The 23,795-nt window shown below is 45.1% G+C and overlaps 1 protein-coding gene across 1 annotated transcript; it reads left to right on the top strand.

Annotated features, from left to right (window-relative positions):
* Window positions 1-1,620: 1,620 nt before the first annotated feature.
* On the top strand, window positions 1,621-20,271 carry LOC120910541 (zinc finger protein 850-like). The gene is made up of 5 exons (XM_040322297.1): window positions 1,621-1,741; window positions 9,009-9,994; window positions 13,747-13,812; window positions 15,236-15,377; window positions 18,711-20,271. Exons 1-5 carry the CDS (start codon window positions 1,678-1,680, stop codon window positions 20,021-20,023), a joined length of 2,571 nt encoding a protein of 856 aa, XP_040178231.1. The 5' UTR covers window positions 1,621-1,677; the 3' UTR covers window positions 20,024-20,271.
* The last annotated feature ends 3,524 nt before the right edge of the window (window positions 20,272-23,795 follow it).

The following is a 23,795-nucleotide window of genomic DNA, read 5'->3' as shown; positions in this document are numbered from 1 at the left end:
GGGTGCTGGGGGCTGTAGGTGGTGAGGGACAGTGGGTGCTGGGGCCTGTAGGTGGTGAGGGACAGTGGGTGCTGGGGGCTGTAGGTGGTGAGGGACAGTGGGTGCTGGGGCCTGTAGGTGGTGAGGGACAGTGGGTGCTGGGGCTTGTAGGTGGTGAGGGACAGTGAGTGCTGGATGCTATAGGTGGTTGGGGGCTGTTGGTGGTGGGGGCTGTAGGTGAGGGACAGTGGGGCCTGTAGGTGGTGAGGGACAGTGGGTGCTGGGGCCTGTAGGTGGTGAGGGACAGTGGGTGCTGGGGCCTGTAGGTGGTGAGAGACAGTGAGTGCTGGGTGCTATAGGTGGTTGGGGACAGTGGGTGCTGGGGGCTGTAGGTGGTTGGGGACAGTGGGTGCTGGGGGCTGTAGGTGGTGAGGGACAGTGGGTCCTGGGGGCTGTAGGTGGTGAGGGAGGGACAGTGGGTGGTTGGGGACAGTGAGTGCTGGGGGCTGTAGGTATTGAGGGACAGTGGGTGCTGGGGGCTGTAGGTATTGAGGGACAGTGGGTGCTGGGGGCTGTAGGTATTGAGGGACAGTGGGTGCTGGGGGCTGTAGGTATTGAGGGACAGTGGGGGCTGTAGGTGGTGGGTGGTGAGGGACAGTGGGGGCTGTAGGTGGTGAGGGACAGTGGGTGCTGGGGGCTGTAGCTGGTGAGGGACAGTGGGTGCTACGAGGCTAAGCGCCGGGTACTGCAGCCGAAGACTAAGTAAGAGGCTGCTCCTGCTGGTCCCCCTTGCAACTCGATGGATTGGAGGACTATGCACCCACCTGGCGCCACCCCTGGCTTGGGGGAAGGGGTGGGATCTGCCTGTTCCTTCTCCCCGCCCAGCTACTCTGCACTAGCAGCCAGCCAGATGGAGCCGCCTCTCCTCCCGCCAAACTCCGCACAGCGCCACGACCTACCAGGGGGAGCCGATCCTCCTTAGGGGACCCAGGAGCTGTGGCTTTACCCCTAGGGGGCTGCTTGCTACAGCCTGCAGGTCGCAGCACACAGTCTTCTGCCTCCACCTGGTGCCCACCCCGTTCCTTCCCTGCTGAATTGACCCGCCCCAGCCGGGAGTTCGCCTGGCGCTCGTGGGTGTCCAGGAGCCCGCAGCCAAATGTGGGAGTCTCTCGTGACTTGCGGGAAACTTGAGATGTCTGCCATCCAGAGCCTCTGGTTTATAGGTACATCCTAAAAATAGAACCATTTATCTGACTGTCCATCTAGAGGCCAGATACATATTAGATCATATTTATCCCAGTACAGTCCAGATAATTCTCAGTTTATCTGTCCAGGGAGAAGAGTAGATCCCCCATCATCTGATAAACACATAGAAACAATGTATTCAGTGAGTGTGTGTGTTTCCTACAGATGGATCCAGTAATGGGAACCCACCAGAGAGATGTCCTCGTCCTCTGTATTCCCGGGATTCCACACAGGAAGATCACACCATCCCCCACCATCATCAGGTAGGTGGGAGTGAGCAACTAGAACTCATAATGTATTCTAAGTTATGAGAGGACATTCTTCTTTGTGAATAGTTCCTTTTTATACAATTATTCTATCATCTTTGGGGTTTAGGGTGAAGAACTAAAAGACATCAAAGTTGAGGATAAAGAGGAAGAAGAAGAGAGGTTGGTGAGTGGAGATCAGCAGTCTATGGAGGAGGGGGAGATGATTACGGAAAGTAAACAGGAGGAATCTTCTCTACATATAGACACAAGTGAGTAATAAACACTAAATATAGAACCAGTTCCCATTTTTATTTTACTTCTATGAGTATAAAGTTTGTATTTACATTGTTACATCAGAGGAGAAAAGGTCGATGTCTACTGAAGTCACCCAGGAGAAAATAATAATCTCAAAGCAGCAGCTGACCCCCAGGACAGTGGAATGTCCATATAAAGCTCGGCCTAATCTTCTTTAGGTTATAAAGATTCCTCCCTGATCCCAAAAGGCAATCGGATAGCTCACCAGATCAACATTCTAAAATAGTTTTCCTACAATTATTAGTAATCAGAAGAAGAACATCCAGTCATTTTTCAGAGTCATCTAGAGCCAGACAATTCTTCATCCACAGAGCTCTAAAAACAAATCACCTCTTCCGTATACAGAGGTTTTTTATTCCATATAATTTCAAGCAATCTGTGTTGCTCATGTGCAAAAAATAGGATTTTTTTGTACTCACCATAAAATCCTTTTCTCTGACGTCCATGGACGGACACAGCTCCTTAAATCTTGACAAGCGGGTTATGTTCCCTGTTTACAGGAGAGCACTAGGCAGAAACATGTTAGATCATTTAATACATGTTACATTAACAGAGTTGAACAGCCCCGCCCAGGGGGCGGTCCCTCCAGACATAACCCTCCTCACTGCAGCTGCAGCCTCAGTTCGTAACAAGCAGTACAAACCTAAAATGGAGGGGTGTGAGCTGTGTCTGTCCATGGACGTCAGAGAAAAGGATTTTACGGTGAGTATAAAAAAATCCTATTTTCTCTTATCGTCCATGGACGGACACAGCTCCTTAAGTCTTGACAAGTGGGACGTCCCCAAGCAGTGTCAAAACGAGGGGTGGGAAATATAACAGTAAAAAACAATCTTAACTTCACCCCAAAACAAGCAGAGCTCCTCAAAAGAGGAGGTGCAACTTTAAACAGCCGCCTGCAAACAACCTAGCGGCCGAAAGAAGCATCAGAAGATGCACTCACAGCAACCATGTAAATTCTGGAAAGAATTTGAACGGACGACCAAGTCGCCGCCTCACACACCTGATGCCGCGTACACACCATCACTTTATGTGATGAAAAAAAACGACACTTTCTGTGAAGTAAAAAATGACGTTTTTGAAACTTCAATTTTCAAAGATGAAGTTGCCTACACACCATCGTTTTCTCACAATGATCTTGCAAAGTGAGGTTACGTTCCACCACGTTTTTCCATTGAAGCTTGCTTCATAAGTAGCTTCTGGGCATGCGCGGATGAAAAAACGTCTTAGAAAACGACGTTTTTTGCTACACACGGTCAATTTCTGTGAAGTAAAAAGTGCACTTTTGAAAAACGACACATAAAATTGAAGCTTGCTTCAATTTTTTTTGGTCGTTTTTTAGAAGACATAAAACGACGTTTTCCCCCACACACAGTCAATTAAAGTGACGTTTTTAAAAACGTCATTTTTTTTCATCACATAAAGTGATGGTGTGTACGCGGCATGAGACCGGCGCATGCTGTCGGACCGGAAAAGGGGGGCCGGCCCCTAAGAACATAGGCCTGTATGACAGCCTACCTGATCCACAGAGAAATGGTGGGCAACGAGATTGCCAGTCCCTTTTGTGAACCAGACACCGACACAAAAGAGTCAGATCTTCCGAAACGGAGCCGTAGCAGGCTAGTATACTCGCAAAGCGCGTACCACGCCTAAAGTATGAAAGGCAACCTCCGTAGGATGCGGCTGCCAAGGACAGAAGGATGTGAGGAACAATGTCCTTATTCCTTCGGAAGAAGGGAAGGTCGTGGACGCACCACCACCACCTAAGACTATGAAGGATCCAACATGGCGGCTTGCAAGACAAGAGCGCCAACTCAAACCCCTCTAACAGAGGTAAAGGTCACTTCTGAGATAGTGTCAAGAGAAAATCTCTCTGATGTTTCCAAAAGGAAGATTCCCGAGAACCGAGAGAGCCAGAGTCAAAACTCATGGGGTAAGAAATGGGCCAAGGGGGGAAGGTATAGGACAAGCCCCCTCCACAAAAAAGGTACCCACCAGGGAACGGCCACAAAAAGGCTACTGAAAGAACACAGCCAAGGCTGAAATCTGCCCCCAAACGGTGCTCTAAGCTAATTTTTTGATCTACCAAGCTGTAAAAACAGCAGGCCGACGGACCCCGAGTACGTCCGTAGACGTCACTCCATCTCGTCGCACCCAGAGATGTAGGTCCGCCAGACGCGACGGTAGGTCCACTGGAAGAAGACTACCGTGCCCTCAGCATTGTTGAGGTGACCAAGTCGGACAGCCCCCGGTCCCTTAAAGTCTGGCTTCCAATAGCCCTGTTGAGCAAGTCAGTGACTGTACAACATGAGGAAGTATGGGACCTCGAGACAGAAGGACCTCCTGCCCTGGCAACCGCTACCAGGCGGCCGAAATCGGCGCACCAAAGATCTGGAGCTATTAAAATCATCGGGATTCCTCAGCCTCCACTCTGTGGAGCAGCCGGGGAAGCCACCACAATGGGGGAAAGGCATAAAGTCGCCGAGGCAGACCCCACAGGGCCACCAGCGCAACTTGCGCGTCTGTACCAGATCACTAGATCTGGCCACGAACCTTGATACCTCTGCGGCTGAGACGAGTGGCTAGGAGATCCATGCCCTGCGAGGCTCACCTCCTGCAAGGGAGTTGACTCCATGTGCCAAAACCAGTTGTCCTGGTTCAACATCAGGCGACTCCAGTAGCCCGCCTGCCGGTATACCTGATGGTAGCCCGAAGCCACCGGCCTGGCGTTGTCAGGTTGAATCAAGATCGGATGACCTTGCAACCCCCTCGACCACGAGGAGAGGCATAGCCTGACCGCCCACAGTACTAGGGCAAGTAACGGTAGACAAGGTCTACGGCACCTGGTATTTCCAGGCGGACTCCCACCCGCGTGCTAACCAGGCCCGAGCTTGTTACCGAGAACGGGTGCATATAGAGCTGTGTGGCCGTAGGTCCACTCAAGTCCAGCGACTCTGGGCCGACTCCCTAGGCGCCCTCACAACCCTAGAGGTTGGCGTCCGGTGTAATCTCCACAGAAAGGAAGAAACCACCTCCCGGACCGAAAAGTCAGGGATCTCAGCCACCAATTCAGAGAGACACTGACTAGGTGGCACACCTGAATCTGATGATTCAGAGACCAGAAATTTGTACCACTCGGACAGCATTTCCCTCTGGAAATAAATATGAGCGTGGAACTAGGCATACGCTACCGCCTCGGAGGAGGCTACCCACAGACCTAGGATTTGCTTGCAAACGGAGAGACCGATTGCGTGATGTCAATAATCACCGCCGACTGAAGAGTCTGCAAGTTCTCCAGGGGGAAAAAAGACCTTCGCCCCCGAGGAGTCTGGAAGTCGTAGGCACTCCAAACTGAGTCGGAACCAGGACCAACTCCAAATGTTTAACACCCACCCGAATTCACAGAGGGTCTGAAAAGCCACAGACACAACCTCTGAGTCAGGAAGTCGTCTAAGTAGCCACGATGGCAAAGCCTCGCTGTCCCAACAGGGATAGGATAAGTGCAAAACTCCTTGGTGAAAACCATTGGTGCTGGCGCCAGTTCAAAAGGCAGGACCACAACTGACCGTGGGCATCCCCATCGCGAGGCACAGAAAACCTCTGTGACTTGCGCAAAGTGGAACATGCATGTATGCATCCTTATGTCCAAGGACGCCAGAAAGTCCCCCAGATGGAGCGCAGCTAAAAGCTATACAGGTAGCAGCCCCATGGTGGGTCGTACCTATGACCTTCTGCACCGAAGTGCAAGTGGCTACCCCACCGAATGAATGGATTCCGAGCGGACCTACCCACCATTCACAAAGGCCTTTAGGCCCTTGAAGCCCAAAATCGGACGGACCATGCCCATCCATGGGACCGAGAGCGGATTTGGATAGAATTCCCTCAAACCACTAGTCCTGCGGAAAATCACACCGCAGCTTATCAAGTCCCACACTGCCAAAAGGCAGAACGAGCCGGGAGAGGGAGACACGAGGAAAGAAAACTGTTCAGTGGATCGAAATTGACCCTATCTAGTACCCCGAAGATACCACCTCGCAGACCCACTGTCGGAGAGCATGAAGGTTCACCGAGCTGTTAACAGCAAAGGTGCCCTCCCACTTCAGAGACGGGCAGGGGAAGCTACATACATTGGTGAGTTCGGGTGCCGGCGTGATTGGCTTACGCACCCAGGGACGGATCAGCCCCCCAGCTGAGCCCTTGTCGGCCCAGGAGGTTCGCCCCCGGCCCCCGACTGACGAAAAACAGACCACTTTCGTGTGGAAAAAGAAGGACCCGGCACACGGCGGGGCCCCTTCCCCCTGGAGGCCTGAGGGAGGAGAGCGCTCTTCCCTCCAGAGACATCCTTGATAATGTCGTCCAGCGAGGACCCAAAGGTCTCCCACCCAAAAAAGGGTAAATCAGTCAGGGCGTATGTTAGAGGCCTGGCCAGCAGACCAGCATTCCAACCAGAGAAGGCGCCATCTCTGAAACCAAAGCCCTGGATATCAAGGGCATCCAGTGAAACATCACAGACATATACAAGGCCCTGGACCCGCAGGTCCGTTAGCCTAATAACTTCGGGAGAGAGTCGGTGCTCCTCCATTGTATGGTGCAACATGCTCACTCGGTGAGGCGACTGGGATTCCAGAGTAGTGGCCGCAAGACAGACCCCAGCATGATAGACATGGAACGGGTCAGAACTTCGGATCTTCTCAGTCAAATCCATACAAGCGGGGGTGTCCCGCAATAGAGAGGGTGGTCACCTATACATGACCCCCCTAAGGGTCCACCACCGGAGGAGAAACCCACTCTCTTAAAAAGGCTCCAATCAAGGGGCACTAAGCTGCCAGGCGGTGAGGGACTACAAAAGGCTTTTCTCATTCCGCATCTTAAAAATTAGTAAGGAAGGGCACAGAAGGAAAACCTAAACAGAGCGGTCTGATTTGTGTGATCCCAAAAAAGACAGAGCCCTCAGCGGAAACCCAGCTGCACTATCCAGCTACAGGGAGTCCCGTACAGCAGTGAGAAGCGCACCTCTAAGTGCCTTATCCTGCACCCCCAGGTATCTGGTCCATGGCTCCATTGATAGAGCATTCCCCAGGGGATAACAGGGGGGGCACTCCTTTGACCTCCGCCTGTCGGCAGTCCCCCACCCTGGCACCAAGGTGTCCAGGACAAACAGTAAAAAACCATTTGTGGGATCCCAGGTGGGGAAGGACCAGATACTGACCCCAATAGAGCAACACATACACATAGTGTGTATGTATAAAATGCAATTGTTTAACAGGAGCTCCAATGCCCTATGCAGGGAAACTCGCCCTTCGCTGCGCTGGTCGGGGGTATCCCAGGGGACTCACCGAGGAGGAGACTGCCCAGCGTGCCATCCGCCCACAGCACAGCACAGCATGTGGGGAGGAAAAAATACTGTGAGGAGACTTGCGGCATCCAAGGGACATGTGTGCACCGTAGAATTCAGCACTAGGGGTCAGCCAAGATGGCCGAACGTCCTCGGCTATGGCAAAATGGCCACCAATGGGAGTTTTCAATGCAATTGAAGACCACCCCAAAAATGGCGCCAGAGCCGGCCGAATGGCGGCAAAACGCTGCATTTAAACAGCAAAAGCCTCTAAGGCTTTTAAAAGTGTAAAGAAAAATTCACACAGAAACCTCACAAAAAAACTCAGGCCAGGCACAGTTCCCAATCCCCCCCCCCCCCCCGACAGCGGCAAATGTTTTGCAATGCAGCAGAGGGAAAGGAGCAGGGAAGGGAGAAGAGGACGCCCAAACCCCAGGAATGCCCAGCCGTACCAACCCACCTAAGCGGGAGGGACTGTACTTACCTCCGAGTGAGGATTCGCTGACGCATTCCTGACAGACCTACAACCGCACTGGAGGTAGCTGTCGGCCCGGTCCACTGTGAGTGAGACAACACCACAGCCCAGTCATATGTGGACCTCAGAGCAAAGCTCACCGGCAACCCCAGGAGTCATGAGGTATGGCGTGGGAGACCAAGCCTATTTGCAAAGGTGTGCCCACGCATGCTGGTCGGACTGAGAAGACTACAAGGATCTATAATATCCAGCCTGTCTCTCAGCCGACAGTTGAAAGAAGATTCTTTAAGAAAAAATCTAAATAAAATAATTTCTCCTCAAGGAGCTGGGCACAAAGGGAACCATACGTCCTTCTCCTTTGCTAGGCAGAACGAAACTGAGGCTGCAGCTGCAGTGAGGAGGGTTATGTCTGGAGGGACCGCCCCCTGGGCGGGGCTGTTCAACTCTGTTAATGTAACATGTATTTAATGATCTAACATGTTTCTGCCTAGTCCTCTCCTGTAAACAGGGAACATAACCCACTTGTCAAGACTTAAGGAGATGTGTCCGTCCATAGACGATAAGAGAAATTGGATTTTTTTAATACAGCTTACCTGTAAAATCCTTTTCTTGGAAATACATCAACTGCTGACAGTAAGAACATCATCGATGTACCTCATCAATGTCCTGTAAAGAACACCAATCTGAGAGGACTGATTTGTAAATAAAACTGTAACAGAATTATCATGGAAGGTATTCACAGTATCTGCCTTCTGCAGCATGTCCTCAGTCTCCGACCTCATTTGCACCATACTTATAGTCTCTGATCATCTACTGTAATATGTTCACAGTCCGACAGATTTCTGTAGCTTTACATACACTGAATATTATGTGCCACCCTTTGATTATATTAGGGGCCACACTTAAGGCCTCCTACATCCAGCAAACTGACCACCACTTGTGTACATCATATGAAAGGTCCATCTCAATTCCTCAATATAACGTCATGTTCCCAACAAATGAGGAGATACTGTACATCATATGAAAGGTCCCTCTCCATTCCTCAATATAATGTCATGTTCCCAACTAATGAGGAGGAGATACTGAGATTGTAGGCTTTTCTGGCTTAAATCAGGTTTGGTCTCCACCCAGCGACTGGCCACATTAATCACCTTGCAGGTGGACAGACAGACATGGAGAAGGCCATATGAAAGATCCATCTCTGTTCCTCAATAACAATGTCCTCAATGCACAAAGTCGCACAGTGTGATTTGGGTGAATTGTATCGTTTATCTACTTTGAATTTCTATTTCTGTTCTGATTTCTCCCACTTGTATTCCGGAGCTCAAAGATTTAGAACTAGACCAACATATATGACTCCTGAATACAAGATTCCAACAATTCTTCTAACATTTATTGTAAAATTGTTTCTCAGCAGATGACCATAATGTCCGGAATACGTCTGAGGAATCTTCTGATAAATCACATACCAGGACTCTAAGATCTCACAGTAGAAATACTTTAATAGATCCGTCTATTCCCGAGGAATTTTCTTCAGGGCAGGAAGGAGATCACACAGAAGAGAGGTCATTGTCATGTTCAGTGTGTGGGAAACTTTTCACACAAAAGAGAAAACTTCTTAGACACGAGAAATATCACACCGCTGAGCGTCCATATTCATGTTCAGAGTGCGGGAAGTGTTTCACTAGCAAACAAAACCTTCTTACACACCAGAACAGCCATACGGGTGTGCGTCCCTATTCATGTTCGGAGTGCGGGAAATGTTACACTCAGCAAAACCACCTACATAGACATCAAAGAAGCCACACAGGTGAACGTCCCTTCTCATGTTCAGAGTGCGGGAAAGGTTTCAATGAGAAAAAAAGTCTTATTACACACCAGAGAAGTCACACGGGTGAGCAACCCTATTCATGTTCAGAGTGTGGGAAGTGTTTCACTCTGAAAAAAAATCTTATTAGACACCAGAAGGTTCACACGGGTGAGCGTCCCTATTCATGTTCTGAGTGCGGGAAAGGTTTCATTGAGAATGCAAAACTTATTTTACACCAGAGAAATCACACAGGCGAGTGTCCTTATACATGCTTGGAGTGTGGGAAATGTTTCAAATGGAAACATTCATTTGATGCACACCAGAGAATTCACACGGGTGAGCGTCCCTATTCATGTTCAGAGTGCGGGAAATCTTTCACAAAGAAAGGAGACCTTGTGGAACACCAGAGAATTCACACAGGTGAGCGTCCTTATTCATGTTCAGTGTGCGGGAAATCTTTCACTCAGAATGGAGGCCTTGTGTATCACCAGAGAATTCACACAGGTGAGCGTCCTTATTCATGTTCAGTGTGCGGGAAATCTTTCAATCAGAATGGAAGCCTTGTGTATCACCAGAGAACTCACATGAGATAACAATCTTTCTCATAACAGTGGTGTGTTGGGGGAGGGGCGGAATATATTTAATGTTTTTCAGGTTCGGTTTGATAGATCTGAGTCTGCAGGGATTGAATTCTAGTAATATGATCCTCTAAACATACAGAGATGACTCGGTCCCGCACTCACACAGACCGCACCATACAACTAAACTGTGCTAATACATGGCCAGATATGACAATACATGGACAACACTTCTTATTGGTTGATGTTGGTTTCTGTACATTATTGCTCTTTTTTTGTTTTACTGAAGAAGCCGGCTTCTCATTGATCCAACCAATGATACATTTTTTTTTATTTACTATGTTCAATTATAAATGTTTTGATTTAGATTCTAGCTTAGTTTTTTTTATTGTTTATTAACCACTTGAAGACCGCTGTGTTATTCCCCCTTCCTGTATACGCCATTCTTTCATTTTTAGCACAGTGATATTTGACTGACAATTACTCGGTCATACAACTCTGTACCCAAATAGATTTTATATAATTTTTATGAGACATGTAAAGCTTTCCTTTTTAGTTGTGTTTCTCCATCACTTTTACTATACAGTATAATGGCAAAGAGACAAAAAAAAATAGAATAGAAAGCATTTTTCTTAATTTCTCTCATAAAAGAAAAGCACATTTATAACCTTTTTTCATTAATTTAAAGAAACATTTATTTTTCTACATTTCTTTGGTAAAATACAAAGAAAATCAGTGTATATTATCTACTCTGTCTCTGTGTGAAAGTCTTCAAACTATGGTGTATATATTTGAAAATGAATCAATCCTGATGTTCTGGCGGCCTATCAATTCTTGAGGCTCTAAAATGCCAGGACAGAACAAATACCCACAAAATGACACCTAAGTAGATGGTCCAAGGTGTTTAGTAAGAGGCATGCAGAGTTTTTTGATGCAGTTTTTGCCACAATATTTTTGGAAAATAAACAAATTAAATAAAATCTGATTTTTATTTCACAAAGTTGTCATTTTAACAAGTTATTTCTCGCACACAACATGGGTATACTTACAATTACACATCAAAACACTTTCTTCTACTCCTTACAAGCATGAGGATACCACATGTGAGAGACTTTTTATATGTCTAGATGCATAGAGGGGTCCAAAATCCAAGGAGCACCTTCAGGCTTTCAAAGTGCATAAATGTTGCTGCTGGCTTCCCATTACATTTCTTGAGGCCTTAAGGGGCCAGGATAAGAGAAACACCCACACAATGACCACATTCTGGAGAGTAAACACCCCAAGCTATCTTTTTAAGAGGCATGATGAGTCTTTTGGGGATTTCATTTTCCTGACACAAGTTTTTAGCAAATACAGGAATAAAATTACAATTCTTATATTTTTGTGTTTTTTTTTTTTTTACGCAAACCTGTCAATTAATAAAATATCATAAATACAGTATGGGCATATTTACAATTTCACACAAAATATATTCCACTACTCAGGTAAGTATATAGTACAAAACAATAGGGGTTTTTAAGGTGCTGATTAATACATAAATATTGTTAAAATTTAAAAAATAAATTTAATTTCAGTTAGAAATATTTATTGAAACCATAAATCTCACTGTGTTTTGATCAACAAACATACTTTACATATTCCATGTTACAATCTCAACGTTTTGCCAAAAGTTTTTGACTTCTTCAGGAGTTTATGCATCAATTTGAATTGTATGAGAGACTATCTGTTAAAGCGGTGGTTCACCCTCAATAACAACATTTTAGCATTAAATTAAGCATAGTAGCGCGAGCTGCAGTATGCCTGTATTTATTTTTTTTGCCCCGTACTCACTGTGCAATCCTATAGTGAAGATTCCGACTCCCCGCGGGGAATGGGCGTTCCTATCCAGAGGGAAGATGATTGACGGCCGGCTATGGCACGTCACGCTCCCCGAAGATAGCCGGAGTAGGTCTCGGCTCTTCACGGCGCTATACGCCGCCTGCGCACAGACTATGCGCAGGCGCCGTGAAGAGCCAAGTCCTATTTCGGCTATTTCCGGAGAAGCGTGACGCGCCAGAGCCGGCCGTCAATCATCTTCCCTCTGGATAGGAATGCCCCCTCTTTAAATCATAAAAATGAGAGTGATGGAAGAGATATTATCAGTATTTACATCAACAACTGGAGCCCATGTACTGATGATCAAGGCAGCTGAAAAAGTCAAGGGAAGGGGTCACTAATCTATTGTGTCACGCAGAAGTAACTTATATAGATGGTATATCCAAAAGGGAAAGAAAACCAGGGAGATAGCCAGTAGCTCACTGGGGTGTATGGGCTGGAAAGGCTCTCTATGAGAGCAAATACAGCGTCCCTCAGATAGCTGGCTCACCTCAATAAGGTGTGATTTTTGTAATCAACCAAGCATACAAAAGAAAAGGGTAAAAAGAGAGCCTCGTCTATAGTAATTACTAGGGACCATGCAGCTTATAGATATTTTATTACACAAAAATATCAAATGGTAATACAAAAATCCCATCACCAGCACCTCAGTAAAAAATAGACAACATTGTCTGATCAAACTGCAGACATGATACAGGAGGTGGCCAGAGGCTACAGACACGATACAGGAGATGGCCAGAGGCTGCAGACATGATACAGGAGGTGGCCAGAGGCTGCAGACATGATACAGGAGATGGCCAGAGGCTACAGACATGATACAGGAGATGGCCAGAAGCTACAGACATGATACAGGAGATGGCCAGAGGCTACAGACATGATACAGGAGGTGGCCAGAGGCTGCAGACATGATACAGGAGATGGCCAGAGGCTACAGACATGATACAGGAGATGGCCAGAAGCTACAGACATGATACAGGAGATGGCCAGAGGCTGCAGACATGATACAGGAGGTGGCCAGAGGCTGCAGACATGATACAGGAGATGGCCAGAGGCTACAGACATGATACAGGAGATGGCCAGAAGCTACAGACATGATACAGGAGATGGCCAGAGGCTACAGACATGATACAGGAGATGGCCAGAAGCTACAGACATGATACAGGAGGTGGCCAGAGGCTGCAGACATGATACAGGAGATGGCCAGAAGCTACAGTACAGACATGATACAGGAGGTGGTCAGAGGCTGTGCGGACATAGTACAGGAGATGGTTAGAGACTAAGGACATGGTACAGGAGGTGGTAAGAAGTTGTGGCGGCATGGTGCACCTTTATATACCCCCCCCCCCCCACAGCAGTGTCCTCTGCTCCCCTTCATTTCCCCCTCACATCGGTGTCCTCTTCAGCCCCCTCACAGTAGTGTCCTCCTCTTCCCCCTACACAGTATAGTCCTGTCCTTATCTGTCCTCCTTTATCTGCACATCAGTATCCTCTGCTTCCTTCACCCCCCCCCCCCCCCCCCACAGTAGTGTCCTCATCTGCCCCCTTTATATTGCCATCCTCACGAGCGTACTGTGGTGAGGTGCCGCCATTTATTTTTTAGATTTTATATAGCTGTACATGCAAAAAGGTGCCAGCCTGAGGTGATCTAGAAGGACCTAATTTTCTGACTAAAGTTCCACTTTAAGCACCAAAACCAAAGAAAACATCAAGAAGTATCTGTCAACGTTTATAAAAACACCGGCTGCAGTGTGTATTTTCTCCACAAGGCGGTGATCTCACTTATGGTCCATGAAATGCAGAGACAGGAAGTGAAATCAGATACAAACAGGAAGTGATGTCAACAGAGACAGGGAATGTAATAGACGGACAGGAAGTGATGTCCTCTACAGACAGAAAGTTTCTCGAAAGCATGCTGGAAGTGGAGGGAGATATTTCTGCAACTGATAGCAGAGGAGGTAATAAGATATTATTTTATATTTACACCCAGTAACCCCCCACGTCATGTCCGTCCTCTTCCTCCATAGTCACTGTGATGTCTTTTATCTCAAAAAGATGCCTAAATGTAGAACCATTTATCCAACTGTTCATCCAGAGCCTCTGGTTTATAGAGTATGTGGCGAGAACAGTATGTGGTGAGGGCTTTATGTGCTGGGGGCTGTAGGTGGTGAGGGACAGTGGGACGCTATAACTTTTGCGCAAACCAATCAATAAACACTTATTGCGATTTTTTTTTTTTTTACGAAAAACATGTAGAAGAATGGGTATTGGCCGCAACTGAGGAAAAAAATAACTTTTTTAGATATTTTTGGGGATATTTATTATAGCAAAAAATATTCATTTTTTTTCAAAATTGTCGCTCTATTTTTGTTTATAGCGCAAAAAATAAAAAACGCAGAGGTGATCAAATACCACAAAAAGAAGGCTCTATTTGAGGGGAAAAAAAATGCCAAATTTTGTTTGGGAGCCACAGCGCACGACCGCGCAATTGTCAGTTAAAACGACGCAGTGCCGAATCGCAAAAAGTGGCCCGGTCATTGACCAGCAATATGGTCCGGGGCTGAAGTGGTTAAGGAGCACTTTGAGCTTTAAAGCATTGGACTTTTATATTGAATTGAGAGTTCTTTGTTTTTTTGCAGTAGTTATACATAGTCACATAAGATTTTGGTGTATTTATCCATTTATTTATAGTGTTTTTTTAGTTTTGAGTTCATAATATACTGCTGGCTTATCAACCATATGTCCACTAATATTAGGATTGGCGCAGTGACATATTTTTGCTTATATATCAGGAAGAGGTGAGTACTTTTTGGGCAGTCATATCACATTGATGTAATTTTAGCCACCCCTCACATCACCGGGTAAGAGGAGACTTTATTGTAAAGGAGAGAGCAGTACGGAGGGTCCACCTAGATCCCCCATCATCTGATAAACACATAGAAACAATGTATTCAGTCAGTGTGTGTGTTTCCTACAGATGGATCCAGTAATGGGAACCTACCAGAGAAATGTCCCTGTCCTCTGTATTCCCAGCTAACAGTGGGGCCCAAACTGTAGGGTGGTGCACAATATTGTAAAGGAGAGAGCAGTACGGAGGGTCCACCTAGATCCTCCATCATCTGATAAACACATAGAAACAATGTATTCAGTCAGTGTGTGTGTTTCCTACAGATGGATCCAGTAATGGGAACCCACCAGAGAGATGTCCCCGTCCTCTGTATTCCCGGGATTCCACACAGGAAGATCACACCATCCCCCACCATCATCAGGTAGGTGGGACTGAACAACTAGAACTCAAAATGTATTCTAAGCTATGAGAGGACATTCTTCTTTGTACCTTGTTCATTTTTATACAATTATTCTACCATCTTTGGGGTTTAGGGTGAAGAACTAAAAGACATCAAAGATGAGATTAAAGAGGAAGAAGAAGAGACGCTGGTGAGTGGAGATCAGCAGTCTATGGAGGAGGGGGAGATGATTATGGAAAGTAAACAGGTGGAATCTTCTCTACATATGGACACAAGTAAGTAATAAACACTAAATATAGAACCAGTTCCCATTATTATTTTACTTCTATGAGTATAAAGTTTGTATTTACATTGTTACATCAGAGGAGAAAAGGTCGATGTCTACTGAATTCACCCAAGAGAAAAATAATAATCTCAAAGCAGCAGCTGACCCCCAGGACAGTAGAATGTCCATATAAAGCTCGGCCTAATCTTATTTAGGTTATAAAGTTTCCTCCCTGATCCCAAAAGGCAATCAGATAGCTCACCAGATCAACATTCTAAAATAGTTTTCCTACAATTAGTAATCATGAGAAGAACATCCAGTCAATTTTTCAGAGTCATCTAGAACCAGACAATTCTTCATCCACAGAGCTCTAAAAACATATCACCTCTTCCGTATACCGCAGGGCTCAAGTCCTGCGGGAACGGAGTTCCTGCACTTTTTTCACAGCAGGAACTCAGTTCCCTTTGCAGCACTAGAGCAGCCGAGCCAATCCTTCACTAAGCGGCGATGCCCAGCTCGAGTCACTGTCAGGGGCAGGCGAACCTTAGTAATCCTTTATGTTACTGGCCGCTTCCTGTATATGGATTCATCGGGGAGTGTGCGGGTATTCCGTCACTTCCTCGATGCCGCAATGTCTCCTGGGAGCTTTTGTCATTGTTCCCAGGAGACATTGCGGAGGTCTGCCGCGAGTTATCAAGGGGTTTAGAAAGAACTTGCTTCTTTCTAAATCCTGCGATAACTCGCGGCAGACCTCCGCAATGTCTCTTGGGAACAATGACAAAAGCTCCCAGGAGACATTGCGGCATTGAGGAAGTGACGGAATACCCGCACACTACCCGATGAATCCATATACAGGAAGCGGCCAGTAACATAAAGGATTACTAAGGTACAGTGGATCGAAAAAAAAAAAAAACATGCGGTTTAGTAATTATGCATATGAGTATGTCATTTTTGTGGATCTTGGGTGGGAGTTCCCACACTTTTTCCCCCAGGACTTGACCCCTGGTATACAGAGATTTTTTTTCTATTTAATTTGAATTAATCTGTGTTGCTCATGTACAAAATAGAGAACATGTTATCCTTCGGTACAGGAAAGACAGAGAAACCTCAACTGCTGACAGTAAGAACATCATCGATGTACCTCCTCAATGTCCTGTAGGGAAAACCCATCTGACAGAGGACTGATTTGTAAAGAAACTGTAACAGAATTATAATGGAAGATATTCACAGTATCTGCCTCCTGCAGCATGTCCTCAGTCTCCGACCTCATTTGCACCATGCTCATAGTCTCTACTACATACTACTGTAGTATGTTCACAAAGATATAAAAACAGTGGCACTATAAAAGTGAGTGCAAGGGTGCGGGTATAGGATTAGTCCCTATCCCATAGCCCTATTCCCTGTCCCAATCCCCTAACCCTAATCTCAGTGCCACTAGTCCCAACCCCCCAACCCTAATCCCAGTGCCACTAGTCCCAATCACTAATCCCAGTCCCACTAGTCCCAACCCTAATCCCAGTGCCACAAACCCTAATCCCAGTCCCACTAGTCCCAATCCGCTAACCCTAATCCCAGTCCCACTAGTCCCAATACCGCAACCCTAAACCAACTCCCACTAGTCCCAATTCCCTAATCCCAGTCTCACTAGTACCAATCCCCTAACCCTAATCCCAGTCCCAATAGACCTAATCCCAGTCTCACTAGTACTAACCCTAATACCATTCCCACTCGTCCCAATCCCCCAACACTAACCCTAATTTCAGTCCCAATACCCCAACACTAATCCTGGTCCCACTACTCCCAATCCCACAACCCTCATCCTAATCCCAGTGTAATAGGTAGTCTTACGAGAGACTGGAATGCAATCTGTGTGATGCATGCAAGCAGCAAGTAACACACTCCCAATATAATGTCCAAATAAAACTCCAAACAAATAATGCTGCGCTAGTGTTAATAATTATATCCAACCTCTTATGCCGCGTACAGACGATCGGACATTCCGACAACAAAACCGTGGATATTTTTCCGATGGAATGTTGGCTCAAACTCGTCTTGCATACACACGGTCACACAAATTTAGTCGGAAATTGCGAACGTCAAGAACACGGAGACGTACAACACCTACGACTAGCCGAGAAAAATTAAGTTCGATAGCCATTGCGGCTCTTCTGCTTGATTCCGAGCATGCGTGGAATTTAGTACACACGCTCAGAATTTCCGACAACATGTATCGGAAAATGTGAGAACCAGCTCTGTTTTTGTTGTCGGAAATTCCGACAGCAAATGTCCGATGGAGCCTACACACCTTCGGAATGTCCAAAAACAAGCTCCCATCGAACATATTTGTGGGAAATTCCGACCGTGTGTACGCGGCATTAGTGTATCAATTCTCCTGTTCCAACATGAGTGCCAACATAATAACATGTGAACATACAATAATATAATACATTCATCTATATTTCTTCTTATAATAATATCCCGTGCTTGAGTGCATGAAAATAGTTAATTAAATAATGAATGATGTCAGAAAAAAGTTGTAACGAATTGGGATGAGTGGGACTGGGATTAGGGTTAGGATTGGGACTAGTGGGACTGGGATTAAGGTTAGGATTGGGACTAGTGAAACTGGGGTTGGGGGATTGGGACTGGGATTAGGGTTGGGACTAGCTGGAATGGGATTAGGGTTAGAGTTGGGGGATTGGGGTTAGGATTGGGACTAGTGGGACTGGGATTAGGGTTAGGATTGGGACTGGGATATTTCCACTTGCATTGCAATGCTCATCTGAGTGTAATTTCAGAACTTTCAGGGTCACACTCAAGTCCTGATAAAACATCACAAATGTCCCTCTTGAGGAGCGCTCTTGTAGGGTGGGATGAGCCCAAAAGAGACGTCGCTGCCTCTGTTTAAGGAAATTTTCCCAATAGAGAAACACAAACAGCAGCTCAGCAAACTCCATCTTCTCTGTGTTCCCTCTCTCCCCTCCACCGAATACAAGGACGTGCACAGGAAGTGATGTAGGCAGTGCACTGGAAGTGATGTAGGCAGTGCACAGGAAGTGATGTAGGGAGTGCACAGGAAGTGATGTAGGAAGTGATGTAGGGAGTGCACAGGAAGTGATGTAGGGGGGAGAGGTTATTAATGCCAACGCTTCAAAAACGCCTTATAATCTCCTGTGCGGTGCCCTCATTTTAGCTCTAACACGACAATAGCGCTGGGAGTTTTTAAGGCGTTTTTCAAGCGCCTCAATGTGAAAGGAGCTCTTAGTGCGGGACCAACATATATGACTCCTGAATACAAGATTCCAATAATTCCTCTAACATTTATTGTAAAATTGTTTCTCAGCAGATGACCATAATGTCCGGAATACGTCTGAGGAATCTTCTGATAAATCACATACCAGGACTCTAAGATCTCACAGTAGAAATACTTTAATAGATCCGTCTATTCCCGAGGAATCTTCTTCAGAGCAGGAAGGAGATCACACAGAAGAGAGGTCATTGTCATGTTCAGTGTGTGGGAAACTTTTCACAAAAAAGAGAGACCTTCTTAAACATAAAAAAATTCACACAGGTGAGCGTTCCTATTCATGTTCAGAGTGTGGGAAATGTTTCCCTCAGAAAACAAAACTTTCTATACATCAAAGAAGTCACACTGGGGAGCGTCCTTATTCATGTTCAGAGTGCGGGAAATGTTACACTAAGAAAGGAAGCCTTATTAGACACAAAAGAAGTCACACAGGTGAATTTTCATGCTCAGAATGTGGGAAATGCTTCACTGACAACCAAAGTCTTCTTACACACCGGTACAGTCACACGGGTGAGCGTCCCTTCTCATGTTCAGAGTGCGGAAAATGTTACACAAAGAAAGCTAGCCTTCTTGCACACAAAAGACGTCACACAGGTGAATTTTCATGCCCAGAATGTGGGAAATGTTTCGCTGACAACCAAAGTCTTCTCACACACCGGTACAGTCACACGGGTGAGCGTCCCTTCTCATGTTCAGAGTGCGGGAAATGTTACACTGAGAAAAAAAAACTTAGTATACATAAAAGAAGTCACACAGGTGAGTGTTCTTATTCATGTTCAGAGTGCGGGAAAGGTTTCAATGAGAAAAAAACTTTTATTACACACCAGAGAAGTCACACGGGTGAGCAACCCTATTCATGTTCTGAGTGCGGGAAATGTTTCACTCAGAAAATAAATCTTATTAGACACCAGAAGCTTCATACGGGGGAGCGTCCCTATTCATGTTCAGAGTGCGGGAAAGGTTTCATTGAGAAAGCACAACTTCTCGTGCACCAGAGAAATCACACGGGCGAGCATCCTTATACATGCCCAGAGTGTGGGAAATGTTTCAAATGGAAATATTCATTCGATATACACAAGAAGCATCACACGGGTGAGCGTCCCTATTCTTGTTCAGAGTGTGGGAAATCTTTCTCACTGAAAGGAGACCTTGTGTATCACCTGAGAATTCACACAGGTGAGCGTCCTTATTCATGTTCAGAGTGCGGGAAATCCTTCAGGTCGAACGGAGGCCTTGTGTATCACCAGAGAATTCACACGGGTGAGGGTCCTTATTCATGTTCAGAGTGCGGGAAATCTTTCACAACAAAAGGAAACCTTGTGAAACACCAGAGAATTCACATGAGATAACGATCTTTCTCATAATAACAGTGGTGTGTTGGGGGAGGGGCGGAATATATTGAATGTTTTTCAGGTTCGGTTTGATAGATCTGAGTCTGCAGGGATTGAATTCTAGTAATATGATCCTCTAAACATACAGAGATGACTCGGTCCCGCACTCACACAGACCGCACCATACAACTAAACTGTGCTAATACATGGCCAGATATGACAATACATGGACAACACTTCTTATTGGTTGATATCGGTTTCTGTACATTATTGTTCTTGTTAGGTTTTACTCATTGGTCCAACAAATAATACATTTTTTTTTTGTTTATTATCTTCAATTATAAAGGTTTTGATTTAGATCTTATCTTAGTTTTTTATTGTTTATTAACCACTTGATGACCGCCATGTTGTTCCCCCTTCCTGTATACGCCATTCTTTCATTTTTAGCACAGTGATAATTTGACTGACAATTACTCGGTCATACAACTCTGTACCCAAATGAATTTTATATCATTTTCATGAGACATGTAAAGCTTTATTTTAGTTGTGATTTTTCATCGCTTTTAATATATAATGGGAAAAAAATGTGAATTAAAAAAAAAATGTAATAAAAATAAGTAAATAATCTTTCTTCATGAATTTAGGGCAACATTTATTTTTCTACATTTCTTTGGTAAAATACAAATCCGTGTCTATTATCTACTCTGTGTGAAAGTTATAAAGTCTACAATGTATAGTGTATATGATGAAAATTAATCAATCCCAATGTCCTGACTGAATATCTAAATTCTTGAGTCTCCAAAATTCCAGGACAGTACAAATATCCCCAAATGACACCTTTTCGGAAAGTAGACAGTCCAAGGTATTTAGTAAGAGGCAGGATGAGTTTTTTTTTTCTCCACACTCTTTTCTGGAAAATAAAGAAATTAAATAAAATCTGATTTTATTTCACAAAAGTTGTCATTTTAACAAGTTATTTCTCACACACAACATGCGTATTCTTAGAATTACACCACAAAACACATTATTCCACACTTTCCAAGCATGGGGATATCACATGTGTGGGACGTTTTGTTCTGTCTGGATGCATAGAGGGGCCCAAAATCCAAGGAGCACCTTCAGGCAAATTGTGCATCTGATTTCCTGACTATCTATCACATTTTTTGAGACACTAAAGTGCCAGGATAGGAGAAACACCCACAAAATCACCACATTTTGGAGAGTAAACACCTCAAGGTATTTTTTAATAGGCACGATGAGTCTTTTGAGGATTTCATTTTTCTGCCACATATTTAAAAAATATAAAAAGAAAACTTTTTTTTTTACACAAAGCTGTCAATTAATAAAATATAACACACACAGTATGGTCACACTTAGAATTACACTTCAAAATGCATTTTACTACTTTACCCTAGTATGGTGATACCACATATGTGAGACTTTCCGCCTAATCACATAGAGAGGCCCAAAAACAGAAAATTGAATTAAAATACTTACCGTAATTTTCCTTTCCTGACGAGCTCCATGTCAGCACAGCTGGGTGATGCCCTGCCCACCCCCTATGTAATCAGGACATTTTTTGCTCACTGCAGCCACAGCATTTCGTAACTATTACTACTTAACTGGGCGGGTTCTGTGCTGACATGGAGCTTGTCAGGAAAGGAAAATTACGGTAAGTATTTGAATTAAATTTTCTATTTTCCTGACGGCTCCATGTCAGCACAGCTGGGAATTAACTAGCCACACACGGGAGGGTCATGCTTGAGAATTTTTTGGAATCCATATTGGAGGCGGAATCTAGCACCCTCCTGCCAAAATCTATGGTAGTCAGAGCTGCTGGCTCCACACGGAAGTGTGTCATGAAGGTATGTATAGACGTCCATGTGGCTGTCTTGCCGATTGTCTCCAAGGACACTTGTCTGACCGCTGCCCAGGAGGTAGAGACTGCTCTCGTGGAATGCGCTGTGACCCCCTCAGGCACAGGCAACGCTCTTGATCTGTAGGCTAGAGCTATCGTTTTAACCAGCCATGTGGCGATCACTCTACTAGAAGCCCTCATGCCTTTCTGGGCACCATTCGGGATGATGAAGAGATTGTCTGACTTCCTAAGTTCGGCTGTTGCATCCACATAGGCTCTTAGTGAAGGTCCTACATCGAGCGGATTTGGATCCCGAGAGTTTCCTGCGAGAAACAATGGGAGAGTAATTTCCTGTGTCATGGAAAGTAGAGGCTACATTTGGGACAAATCCCAGCATTGGTCTGAGTACTGCTCTATAAACTCCTTAAACCCCAGCGCGGCCATCTCAGATACCCTTCTGGCTGAGGTTACTGCCACGAGAAAGGCAGTCTTTAATGTGAGATGCCACAGAGAAACCGGAGAGGCAAAGGTGTCTGATGACAGAAAATCCGAGATTAAGGTCAAGTCCCACTTCGGAAATCTTGGCAACTTTGGTGGTATCAGGTGGATGGTTGCTCTGAAGAATTGGTGATTCAATCATTCAGCGGCCCATTGGATACCAGTAAAAGCCGAGATAGCAGACACGTGAGTCTTCAAAAGTGTTTGTGGAGAGACCTAGTTCCAAGCCCGCTTGGAGGAACTTCAGAATGTGGCAGACTTTTGGTAAGTCAGACAGAAAATCATGTCAAAAATCAATAGATACGCCGATGTAAATTCTTTCTGAATCTAGCCCATACATTCCACATGAATAATTATGCTACCAAAATAAATGTCCAATGTAAATTGTCTCCAGCATTGCTCCTATTTTTTCTGGTCAGAGGCGGCTCTGAGCTTCAGCAAAATGGCCGCCTCTGACCAGAAAAAATAGGAGCAATGCTGGAGACAATTTACATTGGACATTTATTTTGTCCTCTAAAAATTCTGCACCATGCCTGAAAATAGAGAGCAAATGAGCATGTGCAGAGAAGGGTGAGATTATTATACAGAATTTATATAGTGCCAACAGTTTACGCAGCGCTTTACAATAGATGGTATATTACTAGATTTTAAACAGTGTACGCACTTATTTTTAATAATTTATATAGCTGTGTGTGCAAAAGGGGCCATCCTACAGGTGATCTAGCAGGACCTAATTTTCTGACTAAAGTTTCACTTTAAGCAACAAAGCTAAAGAAAAAAAATCAAGAATCATCTGTCAAAGTTTTTAAAAACATCGGCTGCAGTGCGTATTTTCTCCACAAGGTGGTTATTGTCCATGGAAAGCAGGGACAGGAAGTGATAGAAGATACAAAACAGGAAGTGATGTCAACACAGACAGGAAATGTAATCTACAGACAGGAAGTGATGTCATCTTCAGAGTAGAAAGCGTGCTGGAAGTGGAGGAAGATATTCCTGCAACCGATAGAGGAGGTAATAAGATATTTTCTATTTACACCCAGTAACCCCCCCCCGTCATGTCCGTCCTCTTCCTCCATAGTCACTGTGATGTCTTTTATCTCCAGAAGATGCTGATATACACTTATATAGAGGATTGTAATATTTACATAGATACATCCTAAATATAGAGCCATTTATCCAACTGTCCATCCAGAGCCTCTGGTTTATAGACCTGATACATCATTCATACCAGTACAGTACAGATAATTCTGAGTTTGTTATCTGTCCATCGAAAAGAGTCCTGTATATATCAGAAAGAGGTGAATAAGATGTTGAGAGGTCATATGACATAATTTGTATTTCTATTAATAAAATACAATCCTGATCAGAGAGGTGAGGAGGATTCTGGGACATTTTTGGTGATCACTGTTATTACTTTTTTATCTTTACACAGGA

This window comes from Rana temporaria, chromosome 8, assembly GCF_905171775.1.
Source record: "Rana temporaria chromosome 8, aRanTem1.1, whole genome shotgun sequence".
Taxonomy (NCBI): domain Eukaryota; kingdom Metazoa; phylum Chordata; class Amphibia; order Anura; family Ranidae; genus Rana; species Rana temporaria.
The sequence above is the reverse complement of the archived record's forward strand: the minus strand, read 5'-3'. Positions and strand labels throughout refer to the sequence as shown.